This window comes from Rhinoraja longicauda, chromosome 2, assembly GCF_053455715.1.
Source record: "Rhinoraja longicauda isolate Sanriku21f chromosome 2, sRhiLon1.1, whole genome shotgun sequence".
NCBI lineage: Eukaryota > Metazoa > Chordata > Chondrichthyes > Rajiformes > Arhynchobatidae > Rhinoraja > Rhinoraja longicauda.
In genome coordinates, this window is record NC_135954.1 from 109,576,920 (window position 1) to 109,596,595 (window position 19,676).

General features: G+C 45.5%; 1 protein-coding gene across 2 annotated transcripts in view; it reads right to left on the reverse strand.

Moving 5' to 3' along the window:
• Nucleotides 1-19,676, reverse strand: part of mtpap (mitochondrial poly(A) polymerase) — a 47,153-nt gene that overhangs the window by 14,480 nt on the left and 12,997 nt on the right. The window contains exons 3-6 of one of the 2 annotated variants that reach the window (XM_078429601.1): nt 18,459-18,692; nt 16,588-16,812; nt 6,781-6,992; nt 2,075-2,301 (exon numbers count right to left, since the gene is read on the reverse strand). In XM_078429601.1, coding sequence (XP_078285727.1) covers nt 2,075-2,301; nt 6,781-6,992; nt 16,588-16,812; nt 18,459-18,692 — 898 coding nt within the window. The remainder of the gene's footprint in view (nt 1-2,074; nt 2,302-6,780; nt 6,993-16,587; nt 16,813-18,458; nt 18,693-19,676) is intronic. The other variant, XM_078429611.1, reaches the window with a different exon arrangement.

Sequence of the window (19,676 nt, forward strand, 5' to 3'; positions counted from 1 at the left end):
GTGACCAAAAAGGTCGATGAAGGCAGAGCTGTAGTCGTTGTGTACAAGGGTTTCAGTGAGATATTTGACTATGTTCCGCATGGTGGGCTGCTGTGGAAGGTTAGTACCCATGGGGTTCAAGGACAGATAGCTGAATGGATTTTAAAAAACTTGCCTCATGGATGGAAGCAGAGGGTGATGGTGGACGGTTACTTTTCGAACTGGAGGTGTGGTGTGATGAGTGGTGTGCCTCAGGGTTCGGTGCTGGGCCCATTGCTGTTTGCCATCAATATCAATGATTTGGATTAGAACCCTTCTTCAGGGGTTCTCGACCCAAACATCAGCCATTCCTTCTCTCCAGAGATGCTGCCTGTCCTGCTGAGTTACTCCAGCATTTAGTGTCTATCTTCGGATTAAACCAGCGTCTGCAGTTCCTTCCGACACGTTCCAAAGACGTACTGGTTTGTAGGGTAATGGGCTTTGGCAAAAATTGTAAATTGTACCTAGGATAGTGTAGTGTACGGAGATCGCTGGTCGGTGCGGACATAGTTCCCCAGAGATGCTACGTGACCTGCTGAGTTACCCAGCAATTTGTGTCCTTTTGCGTATTAACCAGCAACTGCAGTTGTTTGTTTCCACTACTTATTATCAGACTGACACAAGCAGTCAGAGTGGAGCACTTCACCTCCCACTCCCAGTCTGACCTTTGTCATGGGCCTCCTCCAGTGCCATAGTGAGGCCCACTGGAAATTGGAGGAACAGCACCTCATATTTCGTCTGGGCAGCTTGCAGCCCAGCGGTATGAACATTGACTTCTCCAACTTTAGATAGTTCCTCTGTCCCTCTCTTCCCCTCCCCCTTCCCAGTTCTCCCTCTAACTTCCTGTCTCCACCTATATCTTCCCCCCCCCCCCCCCCCCGACATCAGTCTGAAGAAGGGTCTTGACCCGAAACGTCACCCATTCCTTCTCTCCTGAGATGCTGCCTGACCTGCTGAGTTACTCCAGCATTTTGTGAATAAATACCTTTAAGCAGTCAGAGTGATACAGTGTGGAAACAGGCCAATCGACCCAACTTGCCCATACCGGCCAACATGTCCCATCCCCATTATTCCCACCTGCCTGCGTGTAGTCCATATCCCTCTAAACCTAAGCTACCCAAGTACCTGTCTAAATGTTTCTTAAACTTTGCAATAATACCTGCAATTATACTTTAGTTATTGAGGGCAATTGGCAATAACGGACACCATTCCACCCGTGGTCCGTTACACTGAGAGTTTACCGTATGTAGTAAGTTAAGCAGAATCTGTAGTAGATTTTAGAAAGCATTTAAATACAGGAATATTGAGGTTAGATAGGTAAAGAATAAGAGCGCAGGATAGAACAGGCAGCAGCTTCAGAAGCTCATTCAAGTACAGATGTTCCTCGACTTACGATGCTTCCACTTACAATATTTCGACTTTACGATGGTGCAAAAGCGATACACGTTCAGTAGAAACCGTACTTCGAATTTTGAATTTTGATCTTTTCCCGGGCTAATGTAAGTGTTCTGAGCACGTTTAAGTGGGAGCACGGTGGCGCAGCTATAGAGTTGCTGCCTTACAGCGAATGCAGCGCTGGAGACCCGGGTTCCATCCTGACTACGGGTGCTGTCTGTACGGGCGCTGTTTGTAAGTTCTCCCCGTGACCTGCGTGGGTTTTCTCTGAGATCTTCAGTTTCCTCCCACACTCCAAAGACGTGCAGGTATGTAGGTAAATTGGCTTGGTAAATGTAAAAATCGTCCCTAATGGGCATAGGATAGTGTTAATGTGTGGGGATCGCTGGTCGGCGCGGACCCGGTGAGCCGAAATGGCTATGATGTTTGGTGGGTTAGGTGTATTAAATGCATTTTCGGCTTGCGATATTTTCAATTTACGATGGGTTTATCGGAACGTAAGTTGAGGAGCACCTGTACACGGCGGCAACAAATAGACCACAATGTCCAATATGAAACCAGTGCTAAAGAATATTGAAATCACTTAGACACAAATTGCTGGAGCAACTCAGCAGGATAGGCAGCATCTCTGGAGAGAAGGAATGGACTTTGTCTGCATTACCTGCTTGGTCTTTCAGCTGGTCCAATGTTGGTATAATTGGTGGATTTCTTCTCTGCAGCAGGAAAAGAACCATCATAGTCAAGGAGAAATTAGTGATCCAAGCGCCAGGAATACTACTCGTGATACCCTGAACACGAGCCCAACATCGAATGCCGAACACCAGGGCCCGTACCCGAGGGTCAATAGTAGAATAAATATAAAGGAGCTCGGTGCTTCTCATTGCAATTCTAAAACAAAATTAAAAATTAAATTAAATGTTCCGTAAGCATACTAAGCACAGATAATCAACATGTCAATCCCGTTAACGCATCATTTAGAGTTCAGTTCAGTCATATAGTCATTATACTCCTTATACTGTTAATATACTGTTCAGTCTGAAGAGGGGTCTCAACCCGAGACGTCACCCATTCCTTCTCTCCCGAGATGCTGCCTGACCCGCTGAGTTACTCCAGCATTGTGTGTCTACCTTATACTCCTTAACCTCTGGCACATTAACTGATTGAATCGATTGAAAGACACAGCATGGAAACAGGCCCTTCAGCCCTGCAAGTACACGTCGACCATCGATCACCCATTCACACTAGTTCTATGTTATCCCACTTTCGCATCCACTCCCTCCACACTGGGGGCAATTTAGAGAGGCTAATTAACTTACAGACCTGCACATCTTTGGAGTGAAATCCTGTATGCCGTTTTAGACTTTAGTTTAGCAATAGTTCTTTCTTGAACTGCGTGGAACATGAATATCATCAAGTCAGAATCACACAACAAGGAGATAGGACCTTCAATGAACTGAGTCTGCCTTAGCCTTAACCATCCAGCACCCATTTATACTAATCCAATTTTATTCCCGATAGTCCCACCAATTTCCATCAGATTCTGCCCCCTTTGGAGTCGTAGATGGCGTCACGGAGTCATACAGCACACAAACAGGACCTTCGGCCCAACTCGTCCACGCTGACCAAGATGCACATGTCAACACAGTGTCGCAGCGATAGAGGCGCTGTCTTCGATCCTGGGTTCGATCCGGATGCTGTCTTTACAGAGTTTGTGCGTTCTCCCTGTGACCGCGTTGGTCTTCTCCGGGTGCTCCGGCTTCCTCCCACGTTCCAAAGACGGCAGGTTTGTACATTAATTGGCTTCTGTAAATTGTCCCTGGTGTGTAGGACAGAACTCGTGCACGGGGGATCGGTGGTCAGCGTGGACTCAGTGGACTCAGAAGAGCCCTTTTCCACATTGTTTCTATCCAGTTCAAGAAATAAAACTATTGGTAAAACTGCATATAGAATTTCATTCCAAAGATGTGCAGGTTTGCAGGTTTACAAACCTTATAAATAGTCCCTGGTGTGTGGGCAGGGAGTGGTATAACATGGAACTAGTGTGAACAGGTGATCGATGGTTTCCAAAGTAAACAAAACTAGTCCCATTTACCCTCATTTGCCCCATATCTCTTTAATCCTATCCCTCTACCTGTCCAAGTGCCCTTGAAGAGGAAAAAAATAGTCAAGGCAAATGAAGAGGAAAAAAATAGTCAAGGCAAATGTGGGTCCCTTGAAGACAGAAGCAGGGGAATTTATTATGGGGAACAAGGAAATGGCAGACAAGTTGAACCGGTACTTTGGATCTGTCTTCACTAAGGAAGATACAAACAATCTCCCAGATGTTCTAGTGGCCAGAGATCCTAGGGTGACGGAGGAACTGAAGGAGATTCACATTAGGCAGGAAATGGCATTGGGTAGACTGATGTGACTGACGGCTGACAAATCCCCAAGGCCTGATGGTCTGCATCACAGGGTACTTAAGGAGGTGGCTCTAGAAATTGTGGACGCATTGGTGATCATTTTCCAATGTTCTATAGATTCAGGTATTTATTCACAAAATGCTGGAGTAACTCAGCTGGTCAGGCAGCATCTCAGGAGAGAAGGAATGGGCGACGTTTCGGGTCGAGACCCTTCTTCAACTGATGTCAGGGGGGCGGGACAAAGGAAGGATAAAGGCGGGACAAAGGAATCTATAGATTCCGGGTCAGTTCCTGTGGATTGGAGAGTAGCTAATGTTATCCCACTTTTTAAGAAAGGAGGGAGAGAGAAAACGGGAAATTATAGACCAGTTAGTCTGACATCAGTGGTGGAGAAGATGCTGGAGTCAATTATAAAAGACGAAATTGCGGAGCATTTGGATAGCAGTAACAGGATCGTTCCGAGTCAGCATGGATTTACGATGGGGAAATCATGCTTGACTAATCTTCTCACCCTCTCATTCCTGGGATCATTCTCGTAAACCTCCTCTGGATCCAGGGTCTTGGACCTCTAGATCCAATTGTACAATAATGCTGTTTAGGGTTTTGCTCTTAACTATATACTCACCCCTTACATGCAACCTCCCTAACTGCAACACCTCACACTTCTTCAGATTAAGCTCCATCTGCATCTCAGTAAATGATCTACATCCCATTATATACTTTGACAGCCTTCCTCACTGTCTGCAACTCCACTGGCGATGCCTGCAAACTCATTGAGCAACTTTTAAGTCACGAATCTCACAAAGTGGTCCCAGCAGAGATCTCTGCGGAACGCCACTGGTCACAAACCTCCAGCCAGAATACCATCTTTCCACCTCAACCCTCTATCTTCTATGTAAACCAGTTCTTTTTTTTTTAGAGATACAGCGTGGAAATAGGCCCTTCGGCCCACCGAGTCCGCGCCGCCCAGCGATCCCCGCACATTAACACTATCCTACACACACTAGGGACAATTTTTTTTAAACATTTGCCCAGCCAATTAACCTACATACCTGCATGTCTTTGGAGTGCGGGAGGAAACCGAAGATCTCGGAGAAAACCCACGCAGGTCACGGGGAGAACGTACAAACTCCGTACAGACGACGCCCGTAGTCAGGATCGAACCTGAGTCTCCGGCGCTGCATTCGCTGTAAGGCAGCAACTCTACCGCTGCGCCACCATGCCGCCACCGTAATCGACCGGAACCATAATCTTCCGGATTAGCTTACCGTGGGGGGCTTTATCAAATGCCTTTCTAAAATCCATTAACTAAATTAGAAAGAGGTATAGTATAAAAGAACATGGTTCCAATACAAGGGCAACGGTAAAATTGCTGCCTTACAGTGCTTGCAGCGCCGGCGACCCGGGCTCAATCCCGACTACGGGCACTGTCTGTACGGAGTTTGTACATTCTCCCCGTGACCTGCCTGGGTTTTCTCCAAGATCTTCGGTTTCCTCCCACAATCCAAAGACGTACAGGTTTGTAGGTTAATTGGCTTGGGTTTGTGTAAATTGTCCCTAGAGGGTGTAGGCTTTTGTTAATGTGCGGGGATCGCTGGTCGGTGTGGACTTGGTGGGCTGAAGGGCCTGGTTCCGTCCTGTATCTCTAAAACTAAAACAGCTCTTAGCTGGAAGAAATATATTAGCTTAGGCATCAGGTAAACTTCACTGCTTCTAGTCATGGCATTTCTTCCATCTGCCCGAGAGCAGACAGAGCTTCTAATGAAGTTGTGGCTTGAACGTCTCGCCTTTTGACACCCCTGTGTAAGAGTGCCATCACAATGTCAAGGTCAACATTATAGCAATGTGGTTGGACTTCCACTTTAAGTATTTGGAATCCATGAGCTACATTGATAAATCAGTAATCAATACAAATTCATTTCCAAACCTCAGATATAGCCTTCAGAAAGGCCACCTGCAATGATTTACTTACAGTGATCACAATAACAGAGCCACAATTAACTCTCTTTAGTTTAGGAAGTAAAGAGACAGCATGGAAACAAGCCCTTCGGCCCATCGAACCACACCGACCAGCAATCACCTCATGCACTAGCACTATCCTACACACTGGGGACAATTTATTGAAGCCAATTAACCTACAAACCCGTACGCCTTTGGAGTGTCGGAGGAAACCAAAGAAAACCCACGGGGTCACAGGGAGAACATACAAACTCTGTACAGACAGCAACCGTAGTCAGGATCTGTTGGCACTGTTAGGCTGCAACTCTACCGCTGCGCCACTGACCTGCCAATGCAATACCAGCTCCCAATACAGGTCACAAGTAGAATCAGTGCTTTTTTGTGATGGTACGTGCCCGTCTGGCATACAGACAACTCAAAAAAGTTCTAAACTCCATTTTCATGCGTTGAATTCACATCAAAGGGCGGTCACGGTGGCGCAGCAGTAGAGTTGCCGCCTTACAGCGAATGCAGCGCCAGAGACTCAGGTTCGATCCCGACTACGGGCGCCGTCTGTACGGAGTTTGTACGTTCTCCCCGTGACCTGCGTGGGTTTTCTCCGAGATCCACGGTTTCCTCCCACACTCCAAAGACGTGCAGGTATGTAGGTTAATTGGCTGGGCAAATTAAAAAATTGTCCCTAGTGGGTGTAGGATGGTGTTAATGTGCGGGGATCGCTGGGCGGCACGGACCCGGTGGGCCGAAGGGCCTGTTTCTGCGCTGTATCTCTAAATCTAAATCTAAATTAGAATTTGATTGTCACAAGTTCAAAACATAAGGGAGGAGTATATTGGTGGAACAAAACTGTTGATAAACTGTAGCTTAATTTGTGATATGCAAACCTGCGGCAATTTTGTGTACAAAAAAGCACAGTTACTTGCAAGAATGAACATTCAAACGCTCAAACGGTAATACCGATAATTGAAGTAAAACAATGACGCAGATCCTGGTCTTTTGCATTCCTCACCTGTTATTGGCAGTGAGGTCGCATTGAAATCCTGAAGGCTGATGGGAAAACCGCACCAACGGGCACCTAGCGTTGAGTATCTTCTGCATTCCTGTACATCCTGGGGCAAATTGATCAATGCACTCCCCGATCACCGAGAGGATGCTTTGCGTCGCCACCCGCTCCGATGCCACCCTTTTTGTTTGGTACTCCACGGAGAAGGCACCGTCTGGCTAAACAAGAAGGAAACTAGTTGGCAACTGGAACTGCTTGTTATAATCCTGCGTAAGAATCAGCGATTCAGTTGAGCATACATATACTGGATGGATCGCATCCTGTTGTCGGTGCGATCTATAATTTTCCGTACGGTACATGGAGAAAAGGAATCTCCTGGGGTGATTTAGTCTTTAGTCAGAGGGTGGTGAATCTTTAGCTTAGTTTGGTTTAGAGATACAGCGCGGAAACTGGCCCTTCAGCTCACCGGGTCCTCGCCGACCAGTGATCCCCGCACACTAACACTATCCTACACACATTAGGGACAATTTACAATTTTACCGAAGCCAATTAACCTACATACCTGTACGTCTTTGGAGCGTGGGAGGAAGCCGGAGCACCCGGAGAAAACCCACGCAGGTCACGGGGAGAACGTACAAACTCCACACAGGCAGCACCCGTGGTCAGGATCAAACCCGGGTCTCTGGCGCTGGGAGGCAGCAGCTCTATCGCTGCGCCACCGTGCCGTCCCTGTGGATTTCTGTGGAAATCTGTGGAATTCTTTGCCACAGAAGGGTGCAGGCCAAGTCAGTGGATATTTTTGAGACAGAGATAGATAATTTTTTGATTAGTACGGGTGTCAGAGATTATGGGGAGAAGGCAGGAGAATGGGGTTAGGAGGGAGAGATAGATCAGCCATGATTGAACGGTGGAGTAGACTTGATGGGCCGAATGGCTTCATTCAACTCCTATCACTTATGACCTTATGGTATGATATGATAGATTTATCCCAGGATGGAAATATGACATACCAGTCATAAAACACAACAAGGTACATGAAACACGAAAATAAAGTGACGAGTGGAAAGTCCAGGATTTGGGATGTGCAAAGATTGGGGAGGGGAAAGGGAGTCAGTCTACCCCACGACAAAAGGGGAAGTAGTTGCAGTTTGATAGCCACAGGGAAGAAGGATCTCCTGTGACGTTCTGTGCTGCATCTTGGTGGAACTAGTCTGTTGCTGAAGGTGCTCCTCAGGTTGACCAGTGTGTCATGGAGAGGGTGAGCTGTATTGTCCAAGATGCTCCACAGTTTAAGGAGCATCCTCCCCTCCACAACTATCTTATTATTTCCACGAATAGATAAAGGTAAGCATCGACTTGATCTTAAACTACAGCACTTCCGATATTTTGACTTTACAATGGTGCAAACTCTGGGCAACGGCAGCTCGCTTCCGGCCACTCGATCAGATGTATTGAATGCATTTCGACGTACGATATTTTTGGTTTACGATGGGTTTATCGGAACGTCACCCCATTGTAAGTTGAGGAGCACCTGTATTTATGCATACAGATAACAATGAAAGGGGGCTTCTACTGCAACTCAAAACAGTACACAAACAGTAAACAGACGCCGCCGACTAAACCTTGAACAATAGCCTGTTAGGACCTTATAAGGGAAAACTGACTTTGTTCCAACACTCGGCCGTATAAGGGAAAACTGACTTAATTCCAATATTGATTGGTTGTGATACTTGTAAATAACTGTGAATTCTGCAGTTTTGGGGAATAAAGGGGGCTTAATTCTAGAGGCTGGTGTGACACGTTTCCACTGGCCCCGGAGTCCGTGACTATGTGTGTGCTTTTAGAAACTTGTCTACGAGAGCTCTAATAAACTACGGATAAGTGAGGTCTGTGCCGTCTCTGATTATTATCAACCAACTGACCGCGAACGCGAACTCGACATTACGGTAGCAGAGAGAAGGAAGCCAAGCTGCCGTGGGTCTTTGATGATATTAGCTGTCTTTTTAAGGCAGCGCTTCCTGTAGATCTCTTCGATGGTGGAGAGGTCAATACCCATGATGGACCAGGCAATGTCCATCACTTTCTGCAGCATCGGAAAGAGCAGATTTCCAAATCACGCCCGTAATATGACGAGTCAGTATATTCTCAACCGCACACTTGTAGAAGTTGAACACATTATTTGGTGACATGCCGAATTGCCTAAAACATCTGAGGACATCGAGGCATTGGTGAGCCTCCTTTGTGATTGTATCAGTGAGCTGGGTCCAGGACAGATCAGCAATTAGTTTAGTTGAGAGATACAGAGCAGAAACAGGTCCTTCGGCCCAACAAGTTTGCGCTGACCAGCGATCCCCTGCTCACTAACACCATCCTACAACCACTAGGGACAATTTACAATTATACCAAACCCAATTAACCTACAAACCAGTACGTCTTTAGTGTGTGGGAGGAAACCGGAGATCCCAGAGAAAACCCACGCAGGTCACGGGGAGAACGTACAAACTCCGTGCACACAGCAGCCGAGGTCAGGATGGAACCTGGGTCTCTAGCGCTGTGAGAGAGCAACTTTACCGCTGTGCCACCATGCCGCCCCATGTGCAAAGGGGAGTTACAGTGTCCGGCAACAGAAAGATCACTTAGGCCCAGGCGGATCGAGGGAAGGTGTTCAGCAAAATGACCTCCCAGTCTATGTTTGGTCTTGCCGATATACGAGTTCGCACTTGGAACAACGGGTACAGTAGATGAGGTTGGAGGAGGTGCAAGTTACAATAGAACAGGTTGGAGGAGGTGCAAGTTACATGAGATGAGGTTCTGCTGCAGTTTTACAGGGCATTGGTGAGACCACACCTGGAGTATTGCGTACAGTTTTGGTCTTCTAATCTGAGGAAAGACATTCTTGCCATAGAGGGAGTACAGAGAAAGTTCACCAGATTGATTCATGGGATGGCAGGACTTTCATATGAAGAAAGACTGGATAGACTCGGCTTGTACTCGCTGGAATTTAGAAGATTGAGGGGGGATCTTATAGAAACTTACAAAATTCTTAAGGGGTTGGACAGGCTAGATGCAGGAAGATTGTTCCCGATGTTGGGGAAGTCCAGAACAAGTGGTTACAATTTAAGGATAAGGGGGAAGTCTTTTAGGACCGAGATGAGAAAGTTTTTTTTCACAGAGTGGTGAATCTGTGGAATTCTCTGCCACAGAAGGTAGCTTAGGCCAGTTCATTGGCTATATTTAAGAGGGAGTTAGATGTGGCCCTTGTGGCTAAAGGGATCAGGGGGTATGGAGAGAAAGCAGGTACAGGATACTGAGTTGGATGATCAGCCATGATCATATTGAATGGCGGTGCAGGCTCGAAGGGCCGAATGGCCTACTCCTGCACCTATTTTCTATGTTTCTAAGAGGTGCAAGTTACATGAGATGGGGTTGGAGGAGGTGCAAGTTACATGAGATGAGGTTGGAAGAGCTGCAAGTTACAGATGAGGTTGGAAGAGGTGCAAGTTACAGTAGATGAGGTTGGAGGAGGTGCGTTACAGTAGATGGGGTTGGAGGAGGTGCAAGGTTAAGGGTTGTTTTTGCGATTGGAAGCCTGCACCTCTGGTGTACCACAGAGAATACCGCTGGAACCTTTACTGTTTATACATTAACATTTGATAGTGAATGCAAGAAGTGTGATTAGTATATTAACTGATGACGCAAAAAAATCGTTGTTGATAGTGAGGATAGTTTCTCTATAACCGTAACACAATAGCAGTGCAACAATATATTCTGCACTTTCTCTTTGCATTTCCTGTTGGTACTTGTGTATGGTTTGATTGTACTTGCATATAATATGATCTGACTGGATCGCACGCTAACAACATTTTTCATTGTATCTCAACAATAATGCATCAACACCAATAGTCTTTGGCGATAGAACATTTTTCTCATGACATAGGAGGGCATTCAGTCCATCTTGTCTATGCCATAATTCAAGAGCTGTCCCATTATCCCATCTAAACAATCCCCCCACCTCCATTTCATGGTAACCTGCTCTCTCTCACGTCCCCATCAACTACATTCTAACACAGGGAAACTCACGTTTATACAACATGCACGCGCCCTAACTTCATCAGTCCTAATCATCACCTCGTCAATAAACTCAATCAAGTTAGAAAGACATGACCTGCCATGTACAATGCCATGCTGGCTATCCCTAATTAGCCCATTCTCATTCAAATGGCAGTAAATCCTACCTCAAAGAATTCTCACCAATTGTTTTCCGACCACTGACGTGAGGGCCACTGGCCAATAGCTTCCTGGATTTTCTCTACTTCCCTAAGCGGCACGGTGGCACAGTGGTAGAGTTGGTGCCTTACAGCGCCAGGGACCCAGGTTCGATCCTGACTACGGACGCTGTCTGTACGGAGTTTGTACGTTCTCCCCGTGACGGCACGTGTTTTCACCAGGATCTCCAGTTTCCTCCCACACTCCAAAGACGTGCAGTGTTTGTAGGTTAACTGGCTTGCTACAATTGTAAATTGCCCCGAGTGTGTGTAAGATATTGTTGGTGTGCGGGGATCGCTGGGCGGTGCGGACTCGGTGGAAGAAGGGCCTGTTTCCGCGCTGTATCTCTAAACTATACTAAACCTTTAAAAGAAAGGCACAACATTGGCCGCTCTCCAGTCCTTCAGAACCTTGCCAAAAGCAAGAGAACAAAGATCCTCGTCGAGGCCCCTGGAATCTTAATAGACAATAGGTGCAGGAGGTGGCCGTTCGTCCCTTCGAGCCAGCACCGCCATTCAATGTGATCATGGCTGATCATTCACAATCAGTACCCCGTTCCTGCCTTCTCCCCATACCCCCTGACTCCGCTATCCTTAAGAGCTCTATCTAGCTCTCTCTTGAATGCATTCAGAGAATTGGCCTCCCCTGCCTTCTGAGGCAGTGAATTCCACAGATTCACAACTCTGACTGAAAAAGAGAGACTCCTCTCTTGCCTCCCTCAATAACCTTGAATAAATCCCATTAGGACTTGGGGAACTATCAACCTCAATGCTCTTCAAGAGCCTCAGCACAACCTCCTACTTGATCTCAATATTGATTACAATATTTGTATTTTCCACACATTTGTATTCATGCCATCCTCCAGATCCTTCTCCTTAGTGAATACAGATGCAAAATACTCGTTTAGTAGTTCACCTAAATCCTCCGACTCCAAGCACAGATTGCCTCTTGTATTCTAGAGCAATAATATTAAAACCTATGGAACTGTGATCAAACTGTCACTAAAATTCTCTTCCACTGAAACATCAGTCACCTGGCCAGGCACATTTCCCAATCCCAAGTGAAAGGATTGGATAGAGTGGATGTGAAGAGGATGGTTCCACTAGTGGGGGAGTCTGGGACTAGAGGTCAGAGCCTCAGAATTGAAGGATGTTCCTCTAAGAAGGAAACGAGGAGGAATTTATTTAATCAAGAGGGTGGTGAATCTGTGGGATTCTGTGGGCGGCACGGTTGCGCAGCGGTAGAGTTGCTGCCTTACAGCGAATGCAGCGCCGGAGACTCAGGTTCGATCCTGACTACGGGCGCCGTCTGTACGGAGTTTGTACGTTCTCCCCATGACCTGTGTGGGTTTTCTCCAAGATCTTCGGTTTCCTCCCACACTCCAAAGACGTACAGGTTTGTAGGTTAATTGGTTGGGCAAAATGTAAAAATTGTCCCTAGTGGGTGTAGGATAGTGTTAGTGTGCGGGGATCGCTGGGCGGCGCGAACACGGTGGGCCGAAGCGCCTGTTTCTGCGCTGTATCTCTAAATTTTTTTTTAAAAAGGCTGTGGAGGCCAAGTCAATAGATATTTTTAAGGCAGAGATAGATAAGATTCTTGATTAGTACGGGTATCAGGGGTTATGGGGAGAAGGCAGGAGAATGGTGTTAGAAGAAAGAGATAGATCAGCCATGATTGAATAGCAGAGGAGACTTGATGGGCCGAATGGCCTAATTCTAATCCTATCACATAATCCTATACTGTACCTTAATACCCAGGTACAGTATGGTCCCTCCTCCAATTGGATTATCCACATACTGTTTTAGGAATCCCTCCAGGATACACCTAATAAATCCTGCCCTATTGAAGCCTTTTGTACTAGCTAAGTCCCAACTAATTTGAGGAAAATTTAAGTCACCCATTACTGCAACCCTGTTGCTTTTGCATATTTCCGTAATCTGTCCACATATCTGTTCCTCTATCACCTGCTGGCTATTGAGAGTATAGTATAATTACTGTATAATAGAATGAATGCATCATTCTTATTTGGGAGCACTACCTAGATCGCCCCAAAAGACAAACCCCCCCATCATGTCCTGAATGCCACCCTGGCATTCGCCCTGATTAATGAAGCAATTCCGCCACCTCTTTGACCTTCCTCTCTATCACTTCTGAGAAATCAAAACCCTGGAAGGTTGAGCTGCCAGTCCCGTCCCTCCCGCAACCAAGTCTCCGTAACAGCCACGTGCAACGAACTGTGAATGTCACCTCAAGCCGTATAATCTATAGCCCTAATATCTTTTAGCATATTCCTGTTTTACAAAATAAATACATGTTGGGGTGATCATTTTGATGCAAATGAAAAGTTTTTACAGGTTTTATTATTAATTTTCATCTGTCTCATTAGTTCACAGATGAATCCTGAGTGCAGCTCAACATAGTACTCACAATCAGACGACTTACTCAACCAACACGATGCCGGATATGGACCAATAATAGAATAGTGAAAGGCTTGGATAGAGTGGGTGTGGAGAGGATGTTTCCACTAGTGGGAGAGTCAAGGACAAGAGGTCACGGCCTCAGAATTAAAGGACGTTCTTTTAGGAAGGTGATGAGGAGGAATTTCTTTAGTCAGAGGGTGGTGAATCTGTAGAATTCTTTGCCACAGAAGGCTATGGAGGCAGTCAGTGGAAATATTTAAGATAGCGATAGATTCTATCTGATAGAAACATGTAAAATTCTATCTTATAGAAATTTATAACATTCTTAAAGGATTGGACAGGCTAGATGCAGGAAAATGTTTCCCGATGTTGGATGTGTCCAGAACCAGTGGTCAAGGTTTAAGAATAAAAGGAAGGCCATTTAGGACTGAGATGAGGAAAAACCTCTTCACCCAGAGAGTTGCGAATCTGTGGAATTCTCTGCCACAGAAAGCAGTGGAGGCCAATTCATTGGGTGTTTTCAAAAGTTAGATATGGCTCTTAGGGCTAACGGAATCAAGGGATATGGGGAAAAAGCAGGAAATGGGTTACTGATTTTAGATGATCAGCCATGATCATATTGAATGGCGGTGTTAGTTCGAAGGTCCGAATGGCCTACTGCTGCACATATTTTTCTATGTTTCTCTGATTAATACAGGTGTCAGAGGTTATGAGGAGAAGGCAAGAGAATGAGGTATGGAGGGAGAGATAGATCAGCCATGATTGAATGGCGGAGTAGACTTGATGGGCTGAATGGCTTAATTCTGCTCCTATCACTTATGATCTTATGAATAATGGTAGCTATAAAGACCATCATTATGCTCCAAAATGATTATAATCACGTAATCCATGCTGATTCTTCACAGAGAACTGAAAGAAACGTACATGTGATGTGAAAAGTGATGTTTCTTACACATGAACAATACCACACATCTCTCTATTCCAAAATGCCTTTGGTTCAATTTCATTTAATTCCCTCATTGATCTTTTCTAACATTAAATTTAACGTAAAATCAAATATTAAATGTCAAGTTAATTTTAATAATATTTCCATGTTTCCTGTGGCCAACATTTCCCATCAACTATTAAAAAACTGCAAATATTTTCTTTCCGCTACCTACTCCAAGCTTCGCTCAACACCTGCGCTCGGTCCGTGTTGGCCAAACTGATCTCCCGGTGGCCGAGCACTTCAACTCCCCCTCCAATTCCCAGTCTGACCTTTCTGTCATGGGCCTCCTCCAGTGCCATAGTGAGGCCCACCGGAAATTGGAGGAACAGGACCTCATATTTCGCCTGGGCAGCTTGCAGCCCAGTGGTATGGACATTGACTTCTCCAACTTTAGATAGTTCCTCTGTCCCTCTCTTCCCCTCCCCCTTCCCAGTTCTCCCTCTATCTTCCTGTCTCCACCTATATCCTTCCTTTGTCCCGCCCCCGACATCAGTCTGAAGAAGGGTCTCGACCCGAAACGTCACCCATTCCTTCTCTCCTGAGAGGCTGCCTGACAATAGACAATAGGTGCAGGAGGACACCATTCGGCCCTTCGAGCCAGCACCACCATTCAATGTGATCATGGCTGATCATTCTCAATCAGTACCCCGTTCCTGCCTTCTCCCCATACCTCCTGACTCCACTATCCTTAAGAGCTCTATCCAGCTCTCTCTTGAATGCATTCAGAGAATTGGCCTCCACTGCCTTCTGAGGCAGAGAATTCCACAGATTCACAACTCTCTTCTTATTCTTAAACTGTGGCCCCTTGTTCTGGACTCCCCCAACATTGGGAACATGTTTCCTGCCTCTAACGTGTCCAACCCCTTAATAACCGTATATGTTTCGATAAGATCTCTTCTCATCCTTCTAAATTCCAGTGTATGCAAGCCTAGTCGCTCCAGTCTTTCAACATATGAAAGTCCCGCCATTCCAGGAATTAACCTAGTAAACCTACGCTGCACGCCCTCAATAGCAAGAATATCCTTCCTCAAATTTTGAGACCAAAACTGCACACAGTATTCCAGGTGCGGTCTCACTAGGGCCCTGTACAACTGCAGAAGGACCTCTTTGCTCCTATACTCAACTCCTCTTGTTATGAAGGCCAACATTCCATTGGCTTTCTTCACTGCCTGCTGTACCTGCATGCTTCCTTTCAGTGACTGATGCACAAGGACACCCAGATCTCGTTGTTCGTCCCCTGTTCCTAACTTGACACCATTCAGATAATACTCTGCCTTCCTATTCTTACCACCAAAGTGGATAACCTCACACTTATCCACATTAAACTGCATCTGCCATGCATCCGCCCACTCACACAACCTGTCCAAGTCATCCTGCAACCTCATAGCATCTTCCTCACAGTTCACACTACCACCCAGTTTTGTATCATCTGCAAATTTGCTAATGGTACTTTTAATCCCTTCATCCAAGTCATTAATGTATATTGTAAATAGCTGCGGTCCCAGCACCAAGCCTTGCGGTACTCCACTAGTTACTGCCTGCCATTCTGAAAGGGACCCATTTATCCCCACTCTTTGCTTTCTGTCTGTCAACCAATTTTCTATCCATGTCAGTACCCTACCTCCAATACCATGTGCTCTAATTTTGCTCACTAATCTCCTATGTGGAACCTTGTCAAAGGCTTTCTGAAAGTCAAGGTGCACCACATCCACCGGCTCTCCCCTGTCAATTTTCCTGGTTACATCCTCAAAGAATTCCAGAAGATTAGTCAAGCATGATTTCCCCTTCGTAAATCCATGCTGACGCGGAACAATCCTGTTACTACTATCCAAATGCTCCGCAATTTCGTCTTTTATAATTGACTCCAGCATCAATTGACCTGCTGAGTTACTCCAGCACTTTGTGAATAAATACCTTCGATTTCTACCAGCATCTGCAGTTATTTTCTTATACTCCAAACTACTTAATGACATCAAGCAGCTGTTACTGTCAAGAATAAAATCAGTGGTGTCAATTGTTTGAAATATTATACAATGCCTAAAAACTAACAAGGACATAGACAAATTTTATTTCACATGATTTTGACTGAGATGCATAAAAATTAAATTTCCCGTGTTGAATTGCAGTATTTTTTTTTACCTTAGTTTTATTTCTTCCGCTAATGCCATCCAGGTCCAGAAACATGTCCAGATCACAGCCCATCTTGCCAAAATTATTTACAGTCGACCCAAAGGGTCTGATTGAACATTCTGGAAAGTACGCAGCCGCGATTTCCTTTAGCAGGGAACACACGAGAAAACGAAGACGCGTGTTCTCTTCGGTAAGCTGCATCTCTTGAAGGACCGTGTATAATTGTTCATCTATCTGAGAGAGAAAACACAGTTAACAGTCAATATCCAACTCTCGGGCACAATGCCTATTTACTGCCCAAATAATAAACGCATGAAATGGCTTATAAGTGAAGCTTATGGTAGACACAAAATGCTGGAGTAACTCAGCGGGACAGGCAGCATCTCTGGAGAGAAGGAATGGGTGACGTTTTGGGTCGAGACCCTTCTTAAGACTGAAACAAGCAGGTCACGGGGAGAACGTACAAACTCTGTACAATAGACAATAGGTGCAGGAGGAGGCCATTCGGCCCTTCGAGCCAGCACCGCCATTCAATGTGATCATGGCTGATCATTCTCAATCAGTACCCCGTTCCTGCCTTCTCCCCATACCCCTGACTCCGCTATCCTTAAGAGCTCTATCTAGCTCTCTCTTGAATGCATTCAGAGAATTGGCCTCCACTGCCTTCTGAGGTAGAGAATTCCACAGATTCACAACTCTCTGACTGAAAAAGTTTTTCCTCATCTCAGCTCTGAACCTCGAACGTCGCCCATTCCTTCTCTTCAGAGATGCTGCCTGACCCGCTGAGTTACTCCAGCATTTTGTGTCTATCTTTGGTTTAAACCAGCATCTGCAGTTCCTTCCTATAAATTAAGCTTGTTTTTTCCCCCCTGTAACTGAAATGTACAAAAGTTTGGAAGGCAAAATCTGTTACTGATTATTTTCTGCAATACATCTCTTGTAACGCCAAATCTCCTTTGTACTTTCATCATTACTAATCCATGCCATTAAATCAAAGAATTTAACAGAGGTTTAAATTAAAACATAGTAAAGAACTCAATTCAGGATCTCCAAGCAACAAGTTCAAAATTCATCAACTATATCACGGCAACAATCAAAATATCCAATTCCACCATATTAGTGGGCAGCATGGTGGTGTAGTGGTAGACAATAGACAATAGGTGCAGGAGGAGGAGGCCATTCAGCCCTTCGAGCCAGCACCGCCATTCAATGTGATCATGGCTGATCATTCTCAATCGGTACCCCGTTCCTGCCTTCTCCCCATACCCCCTGCTCTATCTAGCTCTCTCGAATGCATTCTGAGAATTGGCCTCCACTGCCTTCTGAGGCAGAGAATTCCAGATTCACAACTCTCTGACTGAAAAAGTTTTTCCTCATCTCAGTTCTAAATGGCCTACCCCTTATTCTTAAACTGTGGCCCCTTGTTCTGGACTCCCCCAACATTGGGAACATGTTTCCTGCCTCTAACGTGTCTAACCCCGTAGAGTTGCTTCCTTACAGCGCCAGAATATGGGTGCTGTCCGTACGGAGTTTGTACGTTCTCCCTGTGACCTGCGTGGGTTTTCTCCGGGTGCTCTCGTTTCCACCCACACTCCTAAGAGTGCAGATTTGTAGGTTAACTGGAATTGATAACATTTGTAAAATATCCCTAGTAAGTTGGAGGATCGTGTTAGTGCGTGGGAATCACTGGTCGGCACGGGCACGTTTTTGCGCTGTGCCTCTAAACTAAACTAAAATTGAACAGTTGGTGGATGGTCGGCATGGACTCAAGGTGCCAAAGAGCCTCTTTCCGTGATGTTTCTCCAAGCTAAACTGAGCAGGTGAAGTTACTTTTGCAAGAGTTTTACTGCCATTACAACATAAATAAAACACCAACTTACACTCTCGGCTCCAGAGATTTTCTGTAAGAGTTCATTAAGAGAGATGACAGACTGTTTAAGCCGAAGCACGGAAGGATGAATGGCAGTCTGTGATCCAAGATGGTTGTTCCTCAAATTGAAAAATCTGGACTTGAACGGAACAGCACATTCGTGCCGGAGGCCTGGGATGGTGGAAGCACGTTGGACTGCTTCTATACTTTCCTTACCAGAAAACTCTACCAGTGCGTAAATGCCCTATGTAACATTAAGGGAAAAAATGAATATAAACTGATCAATTTATCAGATATAAATTGGTAAAGTCAAGTCAAGTCAAGTTTATTTGTCACACACATAAATGTGCAGTGAAACTGAGTAAAACAGGAATGCTAAACTCATCTTACTAAAGGCAAGCTGTGTAACAATTCAAAGCATTTACTTTAACCATGTTACAAAGGTTGACACAAAAATGCTGGAGTAAAACTCAGCAGGTCAGGCAGCATCCCTGGAGAAAATGTATTATTGGCGTTTTAGTTCAGGACCCTTCCTCAGACTGAGGAAGGGTTTCAAAACAAAACGTCATCTATTCATTTTCTCCAGAGATGTGGCCTGACCTGCTGAGCTACTCCAGCATTGGTGTAAACCAGCATCTGCAGTTCCTTTTTACTACATGTCACAAAGGTTCTTTGGCTCACCCAGATTGTGTCTTGGAAACCTAAACCTACACTGTTTTATGAACAGTGATAACAGGGATGCTACAAATAAGCTTAATGGTCTGGATTTAGTAAATCATCTCAGCAGATTAAGCATCACAAAATGCTGGAGTCACTCAGCAGGTCAGGCAGCATCTCGGGAGAGAAGGAATGGGTAACATTTCGGGTCGAGACCCTTCTTCAGACTGATGTCAGGGGGGGGCGGGACAAAGGAAGGATATAGGTGGAGACAGGAAGACAGTGGGAGAACTGGGAAGGGGGAGGAGAAGAGAGGGACAGAGGAACTATCTAAAGTTAGAGAAGTCAATGTTCATACCGCTAGGCTGCAAGCTGCCCAAGTGAAATATGAGGTGCTGTTCCTCCATTTTCCGGTGGGCCTCACTATGAGGAGGCCCATGACAGAAAGGTCAGACTGGGAATGGGAGGGGGAGTTAAAGTGCAGATTAAGTCATTGACATAGAAACATGGGGTCCTTTCACCACCATTTGATGACTAAATTTGGTTTTACTGGCCAATCTGAAAGTCAGTA